Here is a 20,406-nt window from a genome sequence, read left to right on the forward strand (position 1 = left end):
TAGGATTTGGTTTTAATGAGGACAATTTTGAAACTGCATAGCATGTTTTTGGTTATTGGCCACAGAGCAAGCAGGAATTCTGTACTGAATAAAACTATAGTGGATGTTAATACTTTTTCAATCTATTTCCACAATGAGCTGATAGCACCGTCTGTTTGGAACAGAATTGGAAGTGTTCTGCATAGTTTAAAAACATTAAAATTAAAAACATCAAAACCAAATCATTGTCCATTTCCACCCTGCCACTGTGACAAAAGACTTTCAGGGTTCTAAACCTTTTTTCACCTCATTAAAATGTCAGAAGCAAAATACAATTCTGATGTTTAACCTGTACACATCTACCTAAATGGGACAAGTCTCTGGCTTTTGGAAGAGTCTTCAAAACAAGCACAACTTGGTCAAAAGAAGTACCTACAACATGCACATAAGTTTATCCTTTTGGGGTTTTTTTCCCCACTGCTTTTCTAGGTATGTTAAAAAGTGTTGAGAAGCTGGTGTTTGTAAAGACTAGACCAATCTGCAGTAAAAACGGTTTACAGGAAGTGCACCATAAATGCTGAGATCCAGACCTTACCATGATGAATTAACTGACCTATACACAACTGGATTTGCATGTTACTCAACTTTTAAGCAGTTTTAGGGATTCTGACATGCATCTCCTTCAGAACTCAGGAAAACAAACCCACAAACCTAACAGAAAAGGGAAGGCCACCTCAATGGCACCTGAGCTGACACCCTCTCTGGTGGGATGGCAGCAGGACTGAACTATTCAGCTTATTGCACAGACCCCAGCCTGGAGGCAACCATCAGAAAGGCAGGCTGCCCTGCCACCTTGGAGTACCAACACATTTTGACAGAAGATTTTGGCTACTTTCTCTTAGAAGTGGTGAGAATCTTTAGGTCTATCCCAGACTGGAAATGTTTAACAAAAACTGTTCTCACTGCTTCCACATTTAAACTCAGTCCCATTCCCTTTTGCCTGCCCTTGCTATTCTGATCCCCATTCCAGGTCAGCATCTCCACCACCCTATTTTACTCACAGAAACATCCCATGATCTGATTCATAAAGGCTCTTTACAGCTTCCATCTCCTCCAGCCAGTTTGTCTTCTCTATGCCGCAAATAGAAGGTTCCTAGATGTAGGCGCTGCTTTTTGTGACATTAGCATCAGATATCACAGAATCACATCAAGCTCTTGATCAAGTCTACTCACCTTCCCTCAGGCTTGCTTTGTTTTTAATCTCCTCTACAAACCGAACAGCTGCTTCTTGCCTGAAGATCTGCAAAGGGTCATTCAATTCAAGCAAGCAAGCAAACCATTAATACACTCAGCTTTTATTCCTGAAGACGCTACTTTCAAAGGGCTGTTAGAGGGAATCTTGCCAGGCTACAGCTGATGGGACTGGCTCACTTGCTTAGCACAACTGGGACATGGACAGAATCACAGATGCTAGACAGAGCAAGGAGAAGTAATGTGCAATGGAAGTTAACTACTTAGAAGAAACTAGCAACTAATCTTCAGAACCTATACAGGAATTGCTAGTAATCTGGTTGAATTCAAGACCCAAGGAAATCACAGCTTCTGTCTCAATGTTTTAAAATGGATGTCCAAGATCACAGTGGGGGTTTTTGTTTTAAGTTTTGCTTCATAATAACAACTTGATGCTGAGCCTTTTAACATAACCACAACAATTTCCCTGCTCAATACAAATATAAATACAAAGCAAGTAAGTATTTAAGTTCAGAAATGTTAAGCAGTTTGTTCTCCTCAGAAGACATTGTGCTAAGTAGTAACCCAAATACGAAATGCCTCTTGGCATGTATTACAATGAAAAAGTGTTGACATACATTCTCACTTTTTTTTTCAAGGAATAAAGTACCCGTGAAGAACCATGCATTTGCCTTACTGCAAACTCCTTGCTCTCACTGAGAAGTATTTACTCTTGCAGACAATTCCACACAAATCAATGCTTCCTTTCCTTAGATGTCACATTAAACTACCCAGGTTTTAAGTGTTGTGAATGAGATGTGCAATCTGTTATAGTGTAAGTAAAGAGGATTGTCTGTATTTATGGAGCAAATGCTGGAAAACAAAAAGAGAATGGCATCTCCTTTAAAGTAACTGCAGACAGTACAACTGGCTTATTTTGAAATTCTAAGGCAACAATATTGGACCAGCACATGAAACTAGAGACCAAATTAATGTACAGCTTTCTTCTGCGAAGTAGATGTCTCTTCCCTTGTCTCTTCTAATTCAATAATAGGTAGCAATATGAAATGCCAATATTGCAACCAGATAACTCATGTACCCAACTTCTGCATTCAATGAATCCTTAAGGTAACATGTCATGTCTGGTCTGAGACATCTTTAGCTAAGACTACCTATCTGGGATATTAAAAATACACACACACACACTTTTTCAGACTTGCAGTTTAATGTATTTTCATCATTCACTACAAAAACGCGGTTTCACAACTGCTACCATATACTGGGATTCCTACAGTAGTATGGAGAATGTACAAATGTGTTTCCCAGAACTAGCAATACTGAGCATTGTGCAAATCATCTAGGAATCCAATCCTTTTTGAGCAGCAGTTCAAAGAAAAATTTGTGAGTTGAATACTGATATCAAAATACAGATTTAAATAATTTACTCTTAAAAACATTCATATTTATAGCCTCTTACAGAAAATAAACAATTCATCTGATTATCAGATATGTCCTCAGTTTTTCCAGTTCCAAGGTATGCACAGGTCTCCATCCTGCAGCACAGAGTAGAAGTGAGAAATGCAAAGGTGCATGCCTTGTAGGTACGGTAGGGATTCTTCAAGCAACCGCTTACAGCAATCTATCATCTGTGCACTGGAAACACTGGGCTCCTTATACAGCCGATCCAGGGAAAATCTTTCAGTGGAAGTATCAATTAGCTCTTTCTCTGTAATCATCATCCTAGCAAATGAAGACAACATAGAGTGACAAAATTAGAACTTAATCTCTTAAAAACACACCACCTGGAAATAAGTATATCTGTAGGTTATATGCATGTAAATAAAGGTGTCACTTCATGGACAACCGTGCAGGTTGATACCCATGTCTACCTCAGAGGCTTGACCGAACATGCTTCCATGACTATGGGCAACAGCATGCTGACAGAGTCACATTTGAAAGCCTGCAGCAAGACACTTCCTTGCTCACCAGGAGAAATATTGAAATAAGAATCCTATGAGGGTCTATATTTAATGTAAGGGATGAAAGGACATCAATAAACTTCAAAGCGTAAGCTTTAAGAATAAAATCATGTCATTAAGTACTCTGTCTTAATTTAGTCCAGTACTTCGCATGTCATCAAAAACAGACGACAGGTAAAGTCACCTGATGCATATTAAATGTTAATAACTTACTAATTGCAGAAGAATATGGATTCAGTTGGACTTAATGAACTTAAAGGTATTTTCCAACCTAAACGATTCTATGATTTTATGAATACTGAATTCATAACTTGCAGATAATTTTTTCCATTCACTCCAAAGAGTGGTAAGACATCACTTAGCAAACAGAAGCCACTCAGAAATAAAGTTAATGTGCAGAATTAATGCAGAAGTCACTGGATCTGTGACTCATCACCTAATGCAGAGATACTTCAGGTTAGTTAGCATATTCAGGTTAGTCAACAAGCCTAACTAGCTCAGCCACTGTGCCCCATTCACAGAGCTGTAATTCCAGTGCCAGCTCGGCTACAGAAACAGCACCACTGTTGCCCTACAATGCAGACCCTGTGCAGAACGGGAGGAAAAGTACATCTGCAGGGCCACTGGAGTGTAAATCAGTCCAAGCTAAGCATACACACAGCTACTGAGACCATTTGATTCATGTGGTAACATGACTGCAGGGGCTCAACATCACTCTTTCTGTGGATCTCATGTACTTGCATGGCACTACGCTCTGCTGAGCCCAGCTCTGGCAGGCAGGGATGAACTGAGCCAGTGAGTTAATCTGGAGCAAGCCTGCCCTCTGTACTGACTGTATCTGTGCCGCCCTCCTGAGCACATTTCTCTAATACCTGAGCACCAAGCTTTCCTGTTTTGTGAAACCTCGGGCTCCCCTGAAAGATACAGTTAGCTGCACACAGTGAGAACTGCGGGTTTATTTTTAGTCTCCTCCACAAGTAGGCTTACACTTCTATCACAACATAAAACTGATAACTTTACAAAAGCAAGGGAAGGAGAAGTAGATTCATACTAAATCCTACATTACCAGAAGACTGACACTGTCCATACAGGTAATACCATTTTCTAGAGCAGCAGCATATGAACTCCCCACTGTATCAGGTCATACAGTAAACAGCATAGTGTAGGTGGAATTCTGCATGTAGAACATTCATCTGCATGTGCAAAGTAAACCCCGTACATCTCAAAATGTTTTCCTTTATCTCAGGGCCCCTTTAACAACCATAGGAGGCTAAGGAAAATCAGAAGTACAGAATGGGGTCAGTTCAAGGAAGTATTAAGTGAAATAGGAGTTTTCAGCTTCAATAAAAAGACTACTAAGGGGAAAGATGAAATATCCACCAAAATAAAAAGGAGAGGTAATAAATACAGAATGACTGTTTTATATTTCCTACAGCACAAGAACAAGAGAATGACAAATGAAATAGGCTGTGGGTCTATAAAACCCAGAACACCTTTTCCCTCCTTCATATACATAAGCTATATGTAATTGAACTGTGCAATTGGTGCCACAGGATATTTTGGAGCCACAAAGTGTAAATCTGCTCAAAAAATAGACAATTAAGATGGAAGAAAAAGAAGGCAGCTGATTACTCTCTGAGAGAAGCCCCACATTTGTCCTGGATTAGTGTCTTCATAGTGTGGGGTATTGTGAGGTGTTCTGGAGAGTGAGTTACCTAGATGCAAATGTATGTTTGCTACAATGTTCCTCCCAACCTCTACAGACAATACTTTCCCAGCTGTCACATGTGGACAGCTACACAGAGATCTATTCAGAAGCTATAAGGCAAAAATAATCTAACTTCAAAGCTGGACTAGCATTATGAAAGAATTCCAACAAACCTCCATGTTTTAAAGTCCATCTCCAAAATATATCTTCCCAAGTAATGAGTTCTTAACAGAGCTAGAACCATAAAGCCTTCAGCAAGACTCAGGCCTAAAATAACCTTCACAAAAAACCATCTGGATCTGTACATCATGTATACACTCACAACAGTGTGATATTTCAACAGTTCAGTAAAAGATTTCCAAAGTAAAAGCAGAAAAACTTGCAGTAGCAACCTCTAAAAGGGCACTAACACCCTTATCACAGTATTTAACTAAAAATAAACCTAGTATCTCTACTTCATGCTCTTAATCCTCAAAGATATATACAACATACAAGATCAAGAACAAAATTTACAGTTCTGATGGATATTACAGGTCACACAATCATTTAGATTGGAAAAGACTTTTAAGATCACTGAGTACAACTGCAGTCTATGGACTTAATATTAAGTACAGTAGTCTGACCCAACTATTATCAACTCTCCTGTATCACTTCTATCTGTGAAAGAGTACCAAGGATGTATTTCTCTCATCATTGTATCACAGTTTTTTTTCTTCCCCTTGTTAGGTGCTACCTGGTCTTTTTCCTTAACTAAGTGACAAACAACTAGGAATAATAATTCTCTAGTTGGTCTCAGTTACGGTTTTAGATTTTACTGCTTTCTCATCACAATGTAAGTAGCATTAATAGAAGTTTGCTGCTTTTCTTAGTCAATAAAAAGGTCTCTTCCTTAAAAAAACCCACCTCTCCTCTAGGGAGGCAACTGTAAACAAATTCTGTAGTTGTCTTGTAAGCAAAGATCTTGTATTTCTGAATAAAGTCCAACTGTTTCTACAAGGTGAAGAATGAGTATTATCTAACAACTGCTTGTGAACTGAACACTGAAATTTTTACTTAGTAAAGCTGCTGGGTAAAGTTCTATTTTATAAACAGAAGGGTTTTTTCTACCAGAAGAGAGCATGAATACATTCTTCAAAGTTCTCATCCTCCAAATAAAACATATGACATGCAAAGATTTTAATGAGCTAAATGTATCAAGTCACATGAACACTTACTCCTCCTTTCTTTTCAGATTCTCTCTTGCTTCCTGTGCTTTGGCAAAAATAAACCATTGAAGGGTTGCTGGATCACAGACCGTTGGGATTGTAAAGTGTCCAAATTCATGCAAGCTTGGTGCATATCTGTCACTAATGACACACAATGGAAATAAAAACCAAGGTATAACTTTTAAAATTAAATATTTACATTAATTACTTTCAGAATGAATTCTGAAGTTAAAAGAATATAAATTAATCACAATCAGAATAAGTGGTAAAAGTAATCAAGTTTGGTTTATGAAAATACAGAAGCATCATACATAAAGCTTTTTAAAAATTACATTTCAAAAGCAGCTGTCAACAATACTCCAAAAATATAAGCAGCAACACCATCATACAGAGCTGAGTGTTGACCTGATAGCACAAACCCTTCAATTTAACCCAGCACAACACTGTAAGAGGAAGTGTTACTTTAAAGAACTTTGACTCTAACTTGTATGAAATTAGCAGGATTTTATTCAGTCTGATTCCTTCTTAACCCATAAAAAGGCACTTAAAACCTTTAGAAACAAAGAAACTTTGACATAACGAAAATCTGAGATTATATTAGTTTTCTTCTTAGCAAGAGCAGTAACCAGTGTAACAAAACAGTACAAGCTCTAAAAGGAAGAAATCTTCCTTGCAAATACCTACCTTTCCAGAATCATTTGCAAGCCTCGCAGACTGCGAGGATGAAAAGGTAGTCTACTGTCCCGTAATTTATTATAGAAAGAGTCCAGAGTCTCGTAGTACTCTTCTAGAGTCAACAGGGGTTGCAATTCTTCAATATATATTACTTGTATGCCTCCCAGAAGCTGGCTTATCCGATCTTCCAACAACAGCAGTCTTTTTTGAAGTTTATAATAATTTGGCAATCTCTCAAAAATCTGTGCACACACACACAAACACACACTTCCTATGTTACGAAGTATAATGCTAAAAATTAAGAAATGAAAATTAACAAGAAAATATAAATGAAGAGACACATAACAATGTAAACAGGGAACCCAAGGGGAAGAAAAGAAATAAAATCAAAAGGATCCAAAGAAATCAGAAATATAAAGCATATACATTTTGAGCCAGGTATAGTGGTACAAGCTTCTATGTATTTTTGCCTGTAAAGGCACCAAAAGGCCGTAACAAGTTCGATGGATGTCCTCTTTCTCTATAAAAAGTCCCCAAGAAATAACAATCTGAGGCTTACATAAAATGTTTATCACCACAGTTATAGTGGTACAGCTACTCCATATACAGTCAAAAGTGGGTTTGCCAATCTAATTTATACAAGTTCTCAAAAAAAGAGAAGTCTGTTGCTGCAACTAGTTCTTTCCAAGGGTCTGGATAACCTAGCTCATCTTGAGTCTGAAGGGAGAGGAGAAAGGAAGGAAGGCACTGAATCTCTCATCTACCAAAGCTATACCAGAATAAGTTAAGAAGTAATCAGATATGTAAGGCAAGACATAGGTGGTGTGACAGGGAGATGGCTGGAACAGTGAAAAGGGAAAGTGCAGTAGTAATCACTACTACTACATCTACCCAGGTATTAGTACAACAGTTTTCTATACAAAAAAATTACTGCTGCTGGAACAAGTGAATAACCTCTTTAGAAACCCAAGAGAGTAAGTATAATCAGGACAGCTTTTGGCACAATAAAATCCATTGGCTCAGCATTAGCATTTGTTATAGAGAAAACCTGCAAAATTCTTCTGAATATTTTACCTCTGACCAAACATTCTATGGACTGACTTGGACACTATTCTACTGCTGCCTTTTTCTAATAATTAGTAACAACAGTAATAGCACTTAAGACTGTTGCCTAAAATGGTTTAGAATTGGACAAAAAGATTCTGCTTTCTAAAAACAAAGCAGCTACCACCCGAGCTAACAAAGATTTTCACTGACTTTTACTGTGTATCGTTTAACGTGATAGTCAGTGCATTTTAAAATAAAAAGCCTTTGATTTCAGGTTGTCTTCTAAGGCAAATACCACCACCACAACTAACTACACACATTGTCCCACCTGCAAAATGCTTTGTGCGGATATATGACCCCTTCAGAAAATCCTGTGGCAAAGATTAAAAAGGGAAAGCATTTCTCTTTTCAAGGAAGACACAGATTTGGTTTTGAATACAGAAATAGAATATATAGATATTCTAACTGGGTGAAATACCCAACGATGAGGTTCCAATTATGTCCTTTACAAGGAAATTTTTTTTTTAATAGAACTGTCAATAATATTTCAGCGACCAAGATTCAAGAAAATTTCCTTAAATGATATGCTGATATCACAACCTATTTTATTTGTGCTCCTTTGCATATAATACTTTATCATTTAGAATACTAGAAAGCCTGTCAACATCCACATTATCTGCCTAGAAGAGCAAAGTGGATTGACAGGGTTGGTTAGCAGGCATTGACTGAAATGATCACTTCACAAATCTGAATAAAATTCCTAAATTATTCATAGGAATGAGTTTTTTATAGGTCAAGAAATATCCTGCCAGTGCTCATTGCATAGATTAGAACACTGTAAAGAATTAATTTTCTTTCTATCTAATCAGGGTTAGGACTGTTCCGTTAGTGAAAGCAGCAGTGAAGTTCTGACAGATTCTTGTTAGTATATCACAGGATTAAATCTAGAACACAGCACAGGATTAAATCTAGAACACAGTGTGGACAGTTATGCTAAATACAGTAGCTATGTGTTTGCTTTAAACTACTCATCTGCACCAATTCATATTTTAGTTACAGTTTGCAAAAGGATGTCATAAAAAGAGGCATTATAATTTACTACAAAATCTTCTTACTTTGGTCCAGTGATGGTGAACATCCATGGTCCCCAGCATTATGTGGCCGGCTGCACTCATACCTGAACGGTCTGTAAATACCACCGTGCGTCCTAAGGATTGAACAAAGCTCTTTACTAATCTGGGTTATTGCAATTATTCCCACAATTATTTAAGGTTTAACTATGCTACTAACATGTCACAAGCAACACATTTCTGCAGCACAAACATGTACGAGTAGGTGCTTTCCTTAGTCTCAAAATTTGACATAATGATTCCTGAAAATTGCAGATCAAGATTCCCCCACCCCATACAAACCTCACCTAGAATTTGCCTTCTTCCTGCTTAAACTTGACAGATTTTTAGTTAACTGGACCTTTTTTCTTACAAAGACTCTTTTTAAAATAAAGAGAAAATCTCAGCAGACAGCATTTTCAAAGAATATGTACAAATCATGTATACAGTAGGAAATATATGCCATACACTTAAAGTATATACAAGGTAAAGTTGGTCAAGGCAGTATTAGCGGAGCCATTCAATACTATGCCCACAGAACAATCTGCAATATGCAAGCTGTAAGAAACACTTTCACATTAGGTTTTTGCTCTTTTTTAAAAAGAAAGAATAGAAGCAACATAAAAGGATAATACCAGGTTGACTTTTGGGGTGATAAATCAGTTTTGAGTCTGAGATTTTTTTCAAGTGAAGTACAAAGGTCCTCAAGAATTCTTTAGGATAAAAGCACAGGCAACTATTTATCAAAATAAGCCTCCACAAAAGTCTTCAGTGTAATATATTAATCTACAAGACAAGACTTAAATAGAAAGTCCTGTTCTGAGAAATCAGTTTTCAAAAATCCTTAAGAAAGAGCAACAATGACTTTAAGGCTTCTAGTCCAAACTTGCAGCCCAAGCCAAGATCAACTGCGCCTGTATAATTACTGACAGGTATTTGGTCCAGTACGTCATTAAAGATCTTCAAAGATGGAGACTATAACAGGTTCACAATACAGACTTCTTTACCTAAGCAAAGCTAGAAAAACTAATTTGAAACGTGATACAATTTAAAACTACTACTTATTGTCCCACCCACTCTGTCTTTTGACAAAGGATTAGGTGAAGCCTCAAATGAAAGCCACTCAAACCTTAGTATCTACAGACAGGCATAAAACATGTAGTTACAATTAGCTGAAATGGCTACTGCCACAGGTCAAATAGCTGTTCAAGAAGAATGGAAGGTCAGGTTTACAGAATATTTTACTTTTTTTTCCTGAGAAAATACAGGCTTTAACATAGGTATTTTATGGAACATGAATGATAAGAAAAGACGGTATGATTTTAAAGGTATTCTAATAAGACCTCCTTATATCGACTCTTTAGAGAGCTACTCATTTTTGTCTTGAATCTACCATAGGTAACAATCTCTTGCACTCAAAGGTTCAGTGTAGATTTTTTATTTTTAGCACTATGTCTAGTGCCTTTAACTTCCTCAGTTTGCATTTAAGTAGTAAAATAGAAGCTGAGTGTAGCAAATACACTATAAGATGTTGTGGTTTAAACTGAGTCACTTGAAAAAAATATCCAGTAGCTTAAAATGAAGTTTTCACCTGCTTTTCTGTAAGCCTGTCAGGTTTGGTTTTGCAGCTATTGAAAGCATATCTGCAGAGAACTAGAGCTCCCTTGTCACAGAAGACTCATGAGCATCTTTGAGTCAACAGTATATTAGGATATATGAAACAAGCAACAGAAAATACCTTTAACATTCTTTAATACTTCAGGTCTCTGTTGGACTAAGCGACCTAGACTGTGTAGTTGGCTACAGCGGTGAGCAATACCCCAGCTTCTCTGCCACCTGAATAAAAATATAATCGAAAGCATTTCATTCTTAACGTTACTAAAATAAAAATCACATGTTGAGATGCAGCTGAAAGCCTTATAAACACAAACAACTCAAAATAGCACTCCAACAGTAATAAAAGCAAGGGCATAAAGAAAAGCTGTCTGTTTCATATGGTATTTGAACAGATAAAAGCCAAATAAAATTTCAGTCTTTCTTAAAGTGAGTGTCAGGGAACAAAAAAACCCAAAAAACCAACAAATAAGCAAACAAAAAGAAAAAAAAAAAAGAAAGGAGTAAAACCATATATGGGAAAAATAAATATAAAACCTGGTAGGCAAAACGTAACTTGCAATTCTCTCCCCCAGTAAGAAGGGGGTTTGTAACTAAATACAACCCAGTATTTCATTCAGTCATGTGGCATAGTCTGTATACTGTGTAATGTTTACCTGGAAGAACAAGTACTGCATACATCTTCTTTTTCGTTCTCAGCACAAAACACTTTTATGATTCTTGTGGTAAGTTGCTACACATATGTATTTTCATGTTTTATAACAGAATAATTTTTGTTAAACCATACAGGAACCAGTGTTACATTGGTGACTTCAATATAGATAGTTTTGATGTCTCCTCCATCACAGACAGATTAAACTCCTAACTTTCAAAAGCATTTAAATAAATAAAGTTGTCCCAGTTTATTGAAAAGTTACATCCTTTTAGAAACTTCTAGTTCAAAAGCCTAAAAATGGGAAATTACCATTCCCTTATTGCACTGGGTATGTCTGGCTAGAGTTAATATTATTCACAGCACCCCCACATTTTGTATTTCTTACTAAACTAGTGTTGATATTGTACCACGGGTTTGGATACTGTGCAGTGCTGGCACAGTGACCAGATCTTGCTTCTTCTTCCTGCTCTGCCCCACCATCAGCAAGTAAGCTGAGGTGGGTGAGAAGCTGGGAGGGGACACAGCCAGGACAGATGACTCCAGCTGACCAAAGGGATATTCCATACCATATGTTGTGCTCAGCAATAAACGCTCAGAGAAAGGAGGAGGAAGGGAGACCCTTGTGGTTATGGCATTCGTCTTCCCAAGCAACCATTACATGTGCCGAGGCCCTGCTCTCCTGAAGGGGCTGAACACCTGCCTGCTGATGGAGAGTAGTGAGTGAATTCTTCCTTTTGCTTTGCTTGAATGTATGGCTTCACTTCACCTATTAAACTTCTACCCCGATTCATGCGTTTTACTGCTTTTGCTCCTCTTATGCTCTTCCATGAGAGCAACAAGCTGTCTGCGTGCTTAGATGCTAACTGGGGTCAACCCACATCATCTCGTTTAGGGAAACCCAACAAATTCTCTTTGGGAAGCAGAGAATGATGCTATGCCAAAGCACTTATGAGGCAATTCAATCTATTATAATGCAAGTCATTCTAATAACTATTTACTGCTTTCAGTAGCACCAAACTACAATGTGATCCTGCAGGATCACAAGTAGTAGTTTCCTATTAAGATACCTGCTTGTCAGATTTCTGACACTCACATTCTTTTCTGAATTGTGACTATAACTCTTGGCTCGTTAATAGCTCTTTGTGAAAAAAGTTTTAATATATTTTAAAAGCACAAACTATACGAAAATTAAGCACAAGCCATGAATAAACCCAAACCTACACATTTAATACTGAAGACTATTTCAGAAACTTAAAAACCCTGATGACAGCACAGTTGCAGATTATTAATTACGATCAAAAAAACTGGCTTCAACTTAAAGGAAGCCAGGGTCTTTTACTGGGTAAAAGGACAAGAGCTTGATTTCAGAAGCATCAACTCTCTCTTTCCTGGTGAAAAGAACAACAGACTAGCCCTTGAAATAATCCCCCAAAATTTATTTTTCCATTGTTAAATACCTTCATTGCCATTTTCCCATCCTGAACACCCCACTTCGGAACATCCTTATCTGAAGGCACAAAATTAAAAAAGGGATCACAGATTGTTTTCTAAAAAATATTCTGAAGAATCAAGGTCGTTACTACAATTGTACTCAGCCCTTTCAAGCAAACAAATCTCCTCCTCCTCTAGAGCACGGGACACAAGACACTAGAAAGAATAACATTTGTAATAAGCCTTCACAGGATGTCAAGATGTACCATCCAATCTAGTTACCACTGCTAATCTAGTTACCTTTGTAGATACTGAAATCAGGAAAAGCAATTGTATCCAGCAAAACACCCAGACTAACACATATGCACAGGTCCTATTTCTAGTGCTTCTGTGTTTGCTGCAACTGGAGCCTGTATTATTAGTTACTAATATTAGGTCTTTTTGAGCAGATTGTAATGGGAAACTTTTGTCCCAGTAGAGTTCTTCTAGAAAAATACTATTCAGTGCAATAACACTTTTCAATATATGAAATATAGCTGTTTTGCTGAAATAAGCCTTTAAAGCTCATGGTGTAGAATTACACAACACTTCCTTGCTTTGACTGTCTTAATGTAAGTCCAACTGATCTAATTTATTACCTGATATCTGAGAGCTGGAGTTGATGAGAGAGTTCAAGTTTTAAACGCTCTAGTTCTTTTCTAAGTGGCAAACTCTTTTTCAGCTTATTTACTGCACTTGCTTCATTATCATCTAGCCAGGATCTGAAACAAGAGGAGGAAAAAAAAAAACCAAAAAACCCAACGATAGAGGCATGCTGTATTATCTTTCTTGCAAACAGTACAACTAACTGAATTCTTACTGTTAACATTAATGTTTTATTTCAGGTCACTAGATAAAGGGATTTTTTCAAAGTACAGAACAGAACCCAAAACTGCTAAATGCTTCGTCTTAAGATATCTACAATGGAAACACCAGTGCTTAATGTTTTTGGGAAGGGGACTACAGAATCAAACTGAACCAAGAGACACTGACAGTGTTACACCCGTCTGTAAGATTTAGAGGTGAGAAGGGCGCAGAGCAGCAGCCTAATGTGACTTAGGGGGGCAGCTTCAGAGCTTAGTGTTCTAATGACAGAAGTTCCCACACATCTGCCTTATAAAAAGAAAACAACAAACTGAAGTGATCATAATAGACTATTGAATAACAGAGGTGGTACTAAAGTGCTAAGTTAGGTAACTCTTAAAGAGCTGGGATGAACAGAGATGAAGCAGGTCAAAGTTTTAAATTTTTTTTTGGTCAGTAATCACAACCAGGCAAACATGATTCATGGAGTACATCTAACACTTACAGGAAATAAATCATCCTATTTCTAGGAAAAAAGCTTCTCTTTTAAGTGATTTGTGCCTTCCTTCATAGCATAAGCTTATTTTCATGCTCTTAGTTTTACAAATACTTCCATTCTCATACTGTATTCTAAGCAAAAAGAAAAATCAAATCAAACTGAGAAGCAAAGAGAGAAAGCTCAACGCCAAATGGTTAGGTATTAGAATCAGACTGTTAATATGTAACTGCTCATGGAATTTCTTGTAAATGTGTAAAAGTAAGTAAAAGTATTCTCTAGTATGTTACATCTCATAACTGATAATGCAATACTAACAACAAAGTTAATAGATGTATAGTTTTGTGTTACAGAAGTCCTGTAAGAGGGTAGGGAGCTATCTCGAGCAAGTGGAACCTTTGCATCCTCTTGAACTGCCACCATATTCCATAAAACTGAAAAACTAGATCAACCAAAACTAGATTGACCAAACATGAATGCTGGGCAAAGAGACAAGAATGCCTCAGCTTAGCTGGCACTGTAGTTATCCCAGGAGCTCATCTGAAATCTCTTTAATTAAAACTAAATTATAAAAAGCATGACACAATTACATGTTAGACAAGGTTTTGTATTGTTCAGAATGTTTACTGACTGCCTTTAAAAAACTCGGCATTAGAGTAAGACCAATTTGGTTACAAGACATCAGTTAAATAGAAGTTTTACATACATTAAAGTTGTTTCCACTCTCTGGGCTTGTTCTAGTTCCTCTTCAGGATCCTTGAACCCAGTAAATGAATAGTAAGTCTTATCCCATTTGATAGGTCTGTTCACTGTGCTTTTTGCTTCCTTACGGGGCTGCGAGTTCACATTCAGACTCTGAATATGCTCCGTAGATAAACTGCAGGAGTTGAGAATATCTAATACGGTGCTCAGGAGATCCCTAGTATGTAATGTAAAACTGACTGCTCGAAATCCTATAAAATACAAGTCCCACAGAATTAGTATTATTTAATTATTTAAAATGCATTCACATTTCTCTCATCTTTTAAGAACCCAAACAAGGCGTGTGCAGCTGGAAATTATTATGATAGTTATTTCAAAACTCATCGCAGAATTCTTATGCAGTTTAACCTTTCAAACTGTCACATGTCCAGAAACATAGAGCTGTTTTAACTATCTGAATCACTGGACAAATTGGAAACCTAGCTACAGATGCAGCATAATCCAAAAAAGGATTCTTTTGCTTCAGCAGTGGCAGTTTTGTCCATCAGCTCTACATAATTCATGTTATTATTGATCATCGCTTTGGATATAATTTACTGTAAAAATGCAGCACTACACCAGCTCTTCACAGGCTATGAAGAGGAGCTTCAGAACAAAACATTACACTTGCACACTGGCTTAAAACTAAGTCACATCACTTGGTCCTAACTGGCCCAGTGGAAAGCAAGTAAGTATTAAGACTCAAGAGCAGAACACAGCTGCCAGTTTGACTATTATTTTAAGTAGATCGGACATAACGCTACTATTTTCTTGAACAAGAATTTTGTTTTCTAGCACTAAGGTCCTTCACAATTTGCTGAAGTGTTTTGACTAACAGGGTATAGAAGATAAAGCTTATCTGTTAAGATAAGGCATATTGGTACAATAGACACAAACACACAGAAATTAATCAAAACCAATATTCCAAACTTGGCAGTATTTTCTGTAGTCTCAAAGCTGAGAGACAATGTGGTAAATTGAAGCTTTGGATATTATACAACCTCTGCTTACAGAGTAAGTTCCTTCTGATCCTGCAAGCACCCTGACATTATGTACTGCACATTATCTGCAATTAAAACAAGGACCTAACTGTTAAACATGACAATGGTAATAAAAGCAGAAAAAATATCATTTACATCAACTTATGTTTTTCCATTCTCATGCTGTAACTTGATCTCAACTTTGTAATTTCTCATTCTGTCAATGCCTCTTAAAGCTTAAGATGTTTAACTACTTGGGACAGTCCTAGCTGTAAGACATTTTCATGGTTTTACAGGATTTTATTCACATGAAAAGTGAAAAGATTACACAAGGCTTAGTAACGGTCTGAAAGAATTTAAATACAGGAAGATAAATTCAGCACAATATAAAAGCACCTGAAGCACTGAAGGGTTCTTGAACATTAGAAGAGTTTGGTTCTCTTTCTCTTACATAAAAAGTAAGCGGAGTTGGCTTAAAGGAGCGAAATCCTGGTTTCTGTAGGTTCTCCAAGTAACCATTTAACCTCTTCAGAGAGTTTTCATTTACTTCCTGTTTAAAAAAAAAAAAAGCCAAGGGGAAAAAAAAAAATACAGATTAAGAATTTGACTGTTTTAATCTAAACCTTTTTAATCTTATATGCAGAATTAATTTTTACAAACTGACAGCTGCTCTAAACAAGTAGTGATATAGTTCCTATTCTCAGCATAAATCAGTAATTATCTTGCATGAATAAACTGTATGATGTATATATTCGTGCATTCTTGTACATTCCAAAACACCACTTCTAAGGCTTTCAAGCTTAAAGAAATACATTGACTCAAGTATAATGCACAGAATTTTGAAGTTACAAAGCAAGTAATATGTATTATAGATGCATCAGGAAAGATTCAGTACTTTCTTCATAACAATGAAGCAGAAAATACGACAAATAATGGACATTTAAGGGAACTATTCTTGTTAAAAATAAAGAAAGTGCATCTTTTTGTTCTCTGGTAACAACCATATTCCATTCTAATCTCTGACAGCAGGAAAACTAGAAAATCTCCATCCTTGATAGATGACACATTTACAAAGAAAGTATACAGAGAGATTTTTACCCTCTCTTTGGGATGCTGGCCAAAGAAATCTGGATGTACAGCAAAATAGAAAGGTCTGAGAGCATTGATGGCATCAGCTCCTGACAAAGTTCTTGACTGAAGAACGCCCTGTAGCAGTATCTTCTCCAGACATAACCTAATAAAGTAATAAAATGTTTATGCATGATGCAACCAATCAAGTGACAAACTGACAGAAATTACATTACAGTGTGACAGAATGGAACAAAGATTCACAGTTGCAAATATAATAATTTAAAACTGGTATTAGAAGTCTGAGTTCTGGATTTTTCCCCTTGGGACTCACAAAGCTGCATTTATATAAAGCAAACACAACAGGTTTGAGGGATGGTGGATGCTAATGGCTGATTAAAGACATGTAAATAAGTACAATAACTTTTCTCTCTACTTTCTCAAAGCAGCTCAAGTTAAAATTCCTCAGTCAAGTAGTTCGAATGATGAAGACTGGCTTTAGAGGTAGTTTTTGTAGCTACTGCTGAAGCTGCTCTTAAAAGCCAACCCTTACATACTTTTGAACCTCCAAATTAAAAAGCCAAACCCAGTATTTTTCAAGCAGTGCCAAAAGAATATTAAGTTTTACCCAGGGATAATAATGACAATTCAATCAAAAGGAGTTCTGCATTGGTTTCTGAGGTCTACATACTTGTGGCCATTTAAAAAAGTCTGCTTTCCCAAACACCCTCTTTTATAGAAGACATCAAATAAAAAAGACAGTACTTTTTTTGCCCTTTCATCTTCACTGAAATAGAAAAAACCCAAGTAATTTCAGGTGAAACAATATTCTTTTCCCACCACTAAGAGCAGAAGGAAAAGTTAAGCTGAAGAAGTTACAGAAGTTCAGAAAATAAAAACGACTGAATACCTCCAATAATGCATAAATTAAACAAGAGTTCTGCAATGAGCACGCTTGTGTAAAAGAAGACTGACATGGAGGGAAAAATAAGTTCTAAATCAAAGCAATACAATGCTGTTTCACTCCTTGCAGTATCATTCAAACTGCAAGCCCCAAACAATATATAGCATATTGAAGGTAAAGCTGCTTCCAATTCACATAAAACTAATAACTTCATTAATAATAGTAAACAAGACTGTTCAACAAAGAGCTGTTTGTTCAGCGTTCTAGACCTAACAATCATCGTGGACACACAAACATGCGAGACAGTTTCTTGACTACTTTCATTAATTAAAAAAACCCAAACAATCCACAAAGTCCCTAAATTTGTGCTCAGACAATAAGCAGTATTTTTCATTTTGTCAAATGGTAGCATAAATGACAACAGTTGAGTTGTCAAGCAGATGCAATGACCCTTACTTTACCTTTTTCCTGTCAACCTTTCCAGCTCTTCAATTAAGAGACATGAAAGCAGTTAAAGCTAATGTTTTCTGTCTAAGAGGTGGGCAAATATTGAATCAGTAGGTCTTAAAAGTCAGCTTGCTGAGAACAAGAGATGTTTTCCTAGAAAAGCAGGATGGAAAATCTGTAATGTAAGACGACTGATGGAATTTCAAACCATTATGACTAAAATAAATTTTCATGCATGTGAATTAAACGGAAGATAAAAAGAGAGACTATTACTGGCAAACACTTCTACCTTCTTCCTGGCTGGATCTCAGAAAAACTCTAAGACCAGTCATCACTACAGCCCATGGTCTCACTTCAAATAGCAGGAGATGATGAAGTACTGTAGTAATATCAGGTTTTTATGGAGAGCCAAAGCTCTCAGTGACAAGAACATGCCAGAGTTACTCAGTGACACAGGAAAAGACCCTCTATCTGATGTGGCAGGAACAGAAGCAAAGCACACTGGGTAAGAGTCCACTTGGTCATGTGCTTTATCATTTTGCATCTGGAAACACCAAAATAAATTGTCTTGCTGAGAAATAAAAAGCAGATTTTTTTCCCCCTTCCTTTTTGTGGACACAAAGAGGTAAAAAGGAAAAATTAATCTTTCCAACAAAGGAAAAGAAGTTCCAACATACCTGGAAACTATTAATCACACTTCCAAATTTATTAATCATAAACTTCCATCTGGTATTCTACAAGGAAAATGGCCAAGTATGGTTAACTTTAGTTGCCGTGTTTTATATCTAAACAACACTGTCATGCTAGTAGGAAGGCTCAGGATTCCAGCCAGAAGTCTATTTTGAACTTGCTTAAAAGAGAAACGCTCAAAGGCCAAAATTAGTCTGCGTGACAGAAGGAAGAATCCATTCACTGAAGGTGAAAGACAGAACTCGGAGGCATCCTTCAAGTGAAGTGACAAAATAAGTAATTAAAAGAAATTTAGAGAAAGCAAATGCAAGAAAGATGCTTATGGCTTCACTCACGAGGAGCAAGGATTGTTCCAAGAGCTTCATTTAGATCTGAAGAGCAGAGAAAGTATTTGTATTAAAATCAAGGTCATAATCACTTTGAGGACAGCTGTCCCCACTTCATGAAAGAAACACCATCTCCACTAGAACACATTATGCAATCATACTCTAGGACTGATTTAATTTATTGATTAAATAATTTGCTTCAGATTTCTTTTTACTTTTTCTTCACGTCTCTGAAGTTTAACTTTCTGGCTTATAGCTTTGGCACTAAAAAGCTTTGTTAAATTAAGCTCATTATTACAAATATATTCACTCATTTTGAAACACTGAGCTTTAATAACTCAATAATGCAGTAATATATTGGACATCATACTCAGATTTAGACTACTACTTTCTCATAATTAAGCTATTTTAAACCCTTGTTTTTTGAGAGCCTTTCTAATGTCTCACATGAGGACAGCCATATGGCTTTTGGGGATTTTCAACTTTGTTGAAAGCTTCAAGCTATAAAGATGAGAAAGTCAAAGAAATAAGCCAAATTAAACAAAAATACCAAGCCAGTTTTACATATATGCAAGTCATAAACAAACATTTAAACATACGCTAAAGGTAAATTAGGTAAGCGACATCCCATACCTTCTCCTCACGGCTCTCAAGCAGCAAAACATTGCAGCAACTCAACGGGCAAGCCAGCTTTCAGCCATCCACTAACTCACTTGGAAGAAAAAAGAAAAACCCCAACTGTTTAGTAAGGGACATGAGTATTTCCCCCTGTAACTTATCAGTGCATTCTCTAAATCCTAGGTGTTAACTTAAACTCACAATACAACTATTTTGTCTTGAAGTATAGAAACAAAACAAATAGAAGCTTTCTTTAATCACTAACACATACCAGCCTGTGGAATTCAATGTACATTTTCACTGTTCCAAGTTAAAAACTTTCAAACAAATGAGAATACTTCAAAATTTAAATGCCATAATTTTATGGGGCCACAGTATAAAACCAAAGGGAAATGCACCGTCGTGCAATAATGCCTGGAAATCTTTACCAGAAGTTTGCTGGCTTTCATAAATACAAATCAGCAATTTCTAGCAGCAACTTCTGCAAATGCAACTGTAATTGAGAGCTTTCCAAGAGGAGATAAACCACTTTGTGTGTCAGTGTCAACACATACCTAGTTATTACAGATTATGAGGTCAGCTCCCCATTGCCAATGTTTTCTCATATATCTTTATGCACTTTTAAAGTGTTCCCTCTAACTGTGCCATTTTAAAGCACCTG

The 20,406-nt window shown here is 36.7% G+C and overlaps 1 protein-coding gene across 1 annotated transcript; it reads right to left on the reverse strand.

Moving 5' to 3' along the window:
• Positions 1 to 2,415: 2,415 nt before the first annotated feature.
• TCAIM (T cell activation inhibitor, mitochondrial) lies at positions 2,416 to 19,846 on the reverse strand. The gene is made up of 10 exons (XM_010010536.1): positions 19,761 to 19,846; positions 16,791 to 16,926; positions 16,089 to 16,242; positions 14,678 to 14,924; positions 13,271 to 13,393; positions 10,671 to 10,768; positions 8,939 to 9,030; positions 6,786 to 7,018; positions 6,111 to 6,242; positions 2,416 to 2,949 (listed from the first exon to the last, which is right to left on the reverse strand). Exons 1-10 carry the CDS (start codon positions 19,790 to 19,792, stop codon positions 2,724 to 2,726), a joined length of 1,473 nt encoding a protein of 490 aa, XP_010008838.1. The 5' UTR covers positions 19,793 to 19,846; the 3' UTR covers positions 2,416 to 2,723.
• Between the last annotated feature and the right edge of the window lie 560 nt (positions 19,847 to 20,406).

This window comes from Nestor notabilis, unplaced genomic scaffold (assembly GCF_000696875.1).
Source record: "Nestor notabilis isolate BGI_N333 unplaced genomic scaffold, ASM69687v1 scaffold27902, whole genome shotgun sequence".
NCBI classification, from domain to species: Eukaryota; Metazoa; Chordata; class Aves; order Psittaciformes; family Psittacidae; genus Nestor; species Nestor notabilis.